Raw genomic sequence first — 4,740 nt, 5'->3', positions numbered from 1 at the left:
TCGGGCTCGGGGGCTTATCCCGAGGGGCCGAGCCCGGGGGTGGAGGAGTCGAGTGGAAGTGAACTCTCAGGGTCCACAATGACTCCGCGAGGCAAGCGTGTGGGAGCAGCGCCAGCGCTGCCTGGTGGACATCTCTGCCTTTTGGGCCCTGGCGAGTATCAACCCATTTTTTGGCGAGCAAAGTTGTGGCTCCTTCACTCACTCTCTCTCTTTTCCGAGGGAAACAAGCCTCCTAGGAGAGTCTGGGACTCCTGGAAGGCCTCGCTAAAAGTGCTTGCCTTGCTGGGGCCCTGGACCTTGCACCATTCCACACTCACACAAAGCGGCCCTTGGGGAAAGCAGAGGGCTATCAGGGAGAGAGGACGCATCCCTAACTGCGACCAAGGGCCCCCGGCCAAGACATGGCAGATCTGCCACTCCAAGCACCGCCGCGTTACTGCAGCCAAAAGCCCCTTCGGGGTGGACAGGGTCTGGTCGGTGCAAGCGAGGCCCTGTCGCCCCTCCCCCGCCCAGCGCAGCCCCCCTCGGAGCTGGCCGCGGTCGCCTATCTCCGTGGAAAGGCGGTGCGGAGGCAGAGAGGCTTCTGGATCCGACTCCCAGAACCCTGGCCCCAGTCCTTTCAGCCCAAGTGAGTTATTCAGTTTGTATTGGGAGGACTTCTACTTCTCCCCACCCCCTTTTCCCCCTGCAATTTTACCTTCTCTATTGATTGGCGGGGCGGGGGGAGGGGAGATTTAACCCTTTATTTCATATTGTCCCCTGAGAAAATAGGGATTTTTTTTAAAGGTAAAATACCTTTCAGCGGCACGATTTTTTCTACTCCTTCATTTGCAACCCTTCTGCTCAAACTAGACTTTGCTACTTCCCGAAATCAAAACTGAGCAGCAGCATTCTCATTTGGGGCGTGGGAAGGACAGACGTCAATGCCCAAGGGTCAGGAAGGTGGATCTGGAGGACGTCGGGGGCCAGGCCTGTGCATTGGCCCAAAGGCGGGGAAGTCGCTTTAGCTCCTGTCGAGCACTCTCTGCCCCACACCTTGATCAGCGGGAAAGTCGCTGAAGCCTGTGGTCTGGACCACGCCTCTTCCCCAGCTTCCTTCCATCGCCTGGGGCGGTGTCCGAATGTATGCAGATGTTCTGGAACCCTTTTGCTCAAAAGCAGCTCGGGGGATGTCATTATCTGAGTTCACATGGGCGAGTCCAGTGAATTACGAACAATTCCTTTTGTTTGGATATTAGGAGTGTGTTTGGACATCAATCTTTTCACATCCAATCGAATCTCTTGGATTCTCCGTTTTAAGAAACTTTCCTTCTGTGGAGGTGTAGGCGACAGGAGGATAAAAGGCTTGTGTCCAATCTTCAGGGGCACTAAGGTCCTGGCCTTGACAAGCGGTGTTGGCCATTTCCTTTATTTTTTTCTTTACAGAGAAGCAAAAGTCGGTGTAGAAAAAGCATCCGTTCCAACACTGCGTCTCCCCACCCGACTTGTACTGCCAGTGCTGCTTTCGCGGCGTGACCGTCTACGAGACACAGCCTCGCGGAGCGCGCAAACTCCGGCCCTGGGCGTGCATCCCTCTTCTGTTGACCGCTCGATTTGTGTCAATGGAAAGTGAGGCCTCTTTTACCTAACGAGTCCTGGAGGCTTGCAGTGACTCTGCCGCGCTGTGTGAGGCCCCAACTGCTCGAGGTTCCGGGCTTGTTTCGGTTTCGCACTTTCCACCCAGACACTCAGCCATAACCTAGCACTTGTCTCTGGTTCCTCTGAGCCCGGAGCTTGGCGGTGCCCACGTTTTTCTAGAGGCCGCCGCCGGGGCAGTTTCCCTTCCGGGAATTTCTGCCTTGTCGCCCCTCACGCTGCTTAGCTAGTTCCGACTGACAAAAGCACAGCAAGACGGAAGAAAGATCGGCGCCGAGCTCCCCACTCGAACCGAAGGCTACAAACTCCAGGCCTCCTCTTTATCCCCAGAATGGACTGTGCGTGGGAGCGCAGGGCCCACGCGCGCACGCATAAGGGGCTCTTCAGATCCTTATGGTGCCGAACCACACACACACACACGTGGTGTATTTTTTGACGCTGAGCTCCCGCTCTCCCCGGACCGCTGATGTGGGGCGGCCCCAGCCGGATGAAGCCACCCGCCCCGGCCGCGTGGCGCTGAGCTGCAGATGCTCTCCCCGCGCGCACGCACAGCAGTCAGAGGCCCTCCAGCCGAGCCGCAGGCGGGGGCCGCCCCTCCATCTTCAGCTAGCGCCGGGGTCCAGGGGCTGCGGGGTAGGCAGGGCAGGAGCAATCTCCCCTGGAGTTCTTGGGAACCTTTCCAATCCTTAACTCCCTCCCGCCTCCTCGGCTGCTTTTCCTCTCCTCCATTTCTCAAGTGGCTCTTATTGTAAACGCCACGGTTGGTTTGTTTCTTCAGTTCCAGGTCTAAGAAGTTACAGAATCTGACAAAATTGAAATTCTTTCAGTAATCTATTTTTCAAAACGAAAGGGAAGATATAAAAAGCAAGAAACCCATCTCCACAACAGTGTCAGGGGGCATACCCGTCACCAGATATGGACATCCCATTCAAACCACACCGGAGGGCCCAATAAACAAAATGAACACAATGTCAATGTTTAGGGAAAGAAGCCTAATGAAATAAACTTCAGGCAGTGCACGCACATCGACAGGCATTCTCTTGCCCCTCCCGCGCCAACCCCCAGCGCATTGAACCTGCCCTTCATCTGCATCTCTGTCCTTGAAACCATTCCACTGAGACTTCTTTTGCCTACATTTTCCAAAAACTTGGGAGTAGCTGTGAAAGGGAGGAGAGAATGTTTCAATTCCTCTTTCCATCCCCAGAGAATCTCCTCCTGGCCCCCTTTCCTTCCCTTCCTTCGGTTCCTTTAGGTGTGACTTGGTTAGGGAAATCAGGAAGGGGAGTGGAGGGAAGGAAAGTTTTTTTAAAAAAATCCAGAAGGCGCGAGCTGGAGCGGTGAGTGTGTCAATCAGAGGGTTTTGTGCCTGGGGGCTCCTAGCGCTTCTGAGCAGAGGTGTCCCTGGGCGGCCCCACAATGAATATGAATAGGAATCCTTGCTAAATGGGACAGCAAAGCGCACCGCCCTGAATGACTGCACGTCATCCTAACCAGCCCAGGATAGATAGGAGTGTTCCTTTTGTCTCTTTTCTCCGCCGCAGCTCTATAAAAGCCCCTCTTTTTCAGCGTGAGTTGAGTTCAAGCACACACCAACTAGCTGTCCAGGAAACAGCCAAACCAGAGAGAGGGGAGTGGGGAGGGAGAAAGGCGGGGAAAGGCAGTGCCTCAGCTTTTCTTCTCATTTCTTGCCGCTGAGACGTGGGTTACTGGGCTGCAGCTTTTTTTTTTTTAATTCAAGGTTTTCTTTAATTTCCTTCCTAAAGTCTCACCACAGTAGGGCCGCATCCCCTGTAATAAAATGAATTCTGATTCGAGCTCTGTCTCCAGCAGAGCTTCATCTCCGGACATGGATGAGATGTATCTGAGGGACCACCACCACCGCCATCACCACCACCAGGAGAGCCGTCTCAACTCGGTCTCGTCCACGCAGGGCGACATGGTGCAGAAGATGCCCGGGGAAAGCCTTTCGCGGGCCGGCGCCAAAGCCGCAGGCGAGAGCAGCAAGTACAAAATCAAGAAGCAGTTGTCGGAGCAGGACCTACAGCAGTTGCGGCTGAAGATCAACGGACGCGAGCGCAAGCGGATGCACGACCTGAACCTCGCCATGGACGGGCTACGCGAAGTCATGCCCTACGCTCACGGGCCCTCGGTGCGCAAGCTCTCCAAGATCGCCACTCTCCTGCTGGCCAGAAACTACATCCTCATGCTCACCAGCTCCCTGGAGGAGATGAAGAGGTTGGTTGGTGAGATCTACGGGGGCCACCACTCTGCCTTCCACTGCGGGACTGTGGGCCACTCGGCCGGCCACCCAGCGCACGCCGCCAACGCCGTGCACCCGGTGCACCCCATCTTGGGAGGCGCGCTCTCGTCCGGCACCGCCTCGTCCCCGCTGTCCGCCGCCTCGCTGCCCGCCATCGGCACCATCCGGCCTCCCCACTCGCTGCTCAAGGCGCCCTCCACCCCGCCCGCGCTGCAGCTGGGCAGCGGCTTCCAGCACTGGGCTGGGCTGCCCTGTCCCTGCGCCATCTGCCAGATGCCGCCGCCGCACCTGTCCGCTCTCTCCACCGCCAACATGGCCCGGCTGTCGGCCGAGTCCAAGGACTTGCTCAAGTGAGCAGCGGGCCGGCCCGGCTGCGGAGGATGAGGGGAGAGCGGCGGGAGGGCTCGAGGTGCCGGGCCGGGAGGGCAAAGGGAGGCTGGGCGCTCGGCCGGAGGGCGGGGGGCTCCCGAGGCCTCCCACACCGTCTGAGGTATTTCAGACCCTACTTGACCGCCGGAGGGAAAGGACTAAAACCAAACTGCAATTTCTAGGCGGTAGCGAAGGGGGGCTCGAACCAGACGTCGTGTGTCTTGCATGCATGCTTCTTTTCTCCATGCCGCGCCGGTATTTCTCACTGCCATACGCTCTTGTCAAAACGGCATTTGTTGTATAAAGACGGGATCGGTGTAGCTGAACACCGCGAAGGGCCTTTAGAGTCGCTGTCCTTGTCTCTGGCTCTGTGTTCTCACCTTGGAAAAGACAACCATCCCTTTTGAATTTCAACTCCGGTCCAGGGCATGACAGCTCTTCTGTGGGTTTTCTTTAAGACGCAGTGTAGGTCGAAA

The 4,740-nt window shown here is 56.9% G+C and overlaps 1 protein-coding gene across 1 annotated transcript; it reads left to right on the top strand.

Annotated features, from left to right (window-relative positions):
- Positions 1-3,291: 3,291 nt before the first annotated feature.
- On the top strand, positions 3,292-4,249 carry OLIG3 (oligodendrocyte transcription factor 3). Its single transcript, XM_022562852.2, has one exon. It carries the CDS (start codon positions 3,434-3,436, stop codon positions 4,247-4,249), a length of 816 nt encoding a protein of 271 aa, XP_022418560.1. The 5' UTR covers positions 3,292-3,433.
- The last annotated feature ends 491 nt before the right edge of the window (positions 4,250-4,740 follow it).

This window comes from Delphinapterus leucas, chromosome 12, assembly GCF_059928025.1.
Source record: "Delphinapterus leucas isolate spDelLeu-1000000601 "Yukka" chromosome 12, BTC_Dleu_Yukka2, whole genome shotgun sequence".
Lineage (NCBI taxonomy): Eukaryota > Metazoa > Chordata > Mammalia > Artiodactyla > Monodontidae > Delphinapterus > Delphinapterus leucas.
This window is presented reverse-complemented; position numbering and strand designations above follow the sequence as displayed.

What these genes read in the sequence shown, in the direction of transcription:
- OLIG3 (XM_022562852.2), top strand. Translation starts at nt 3,434, where the DNA reads ATGAATTCTGATTCGAGCTCTGTCTCCAGCAGAGCTTCATCTCCGGAC.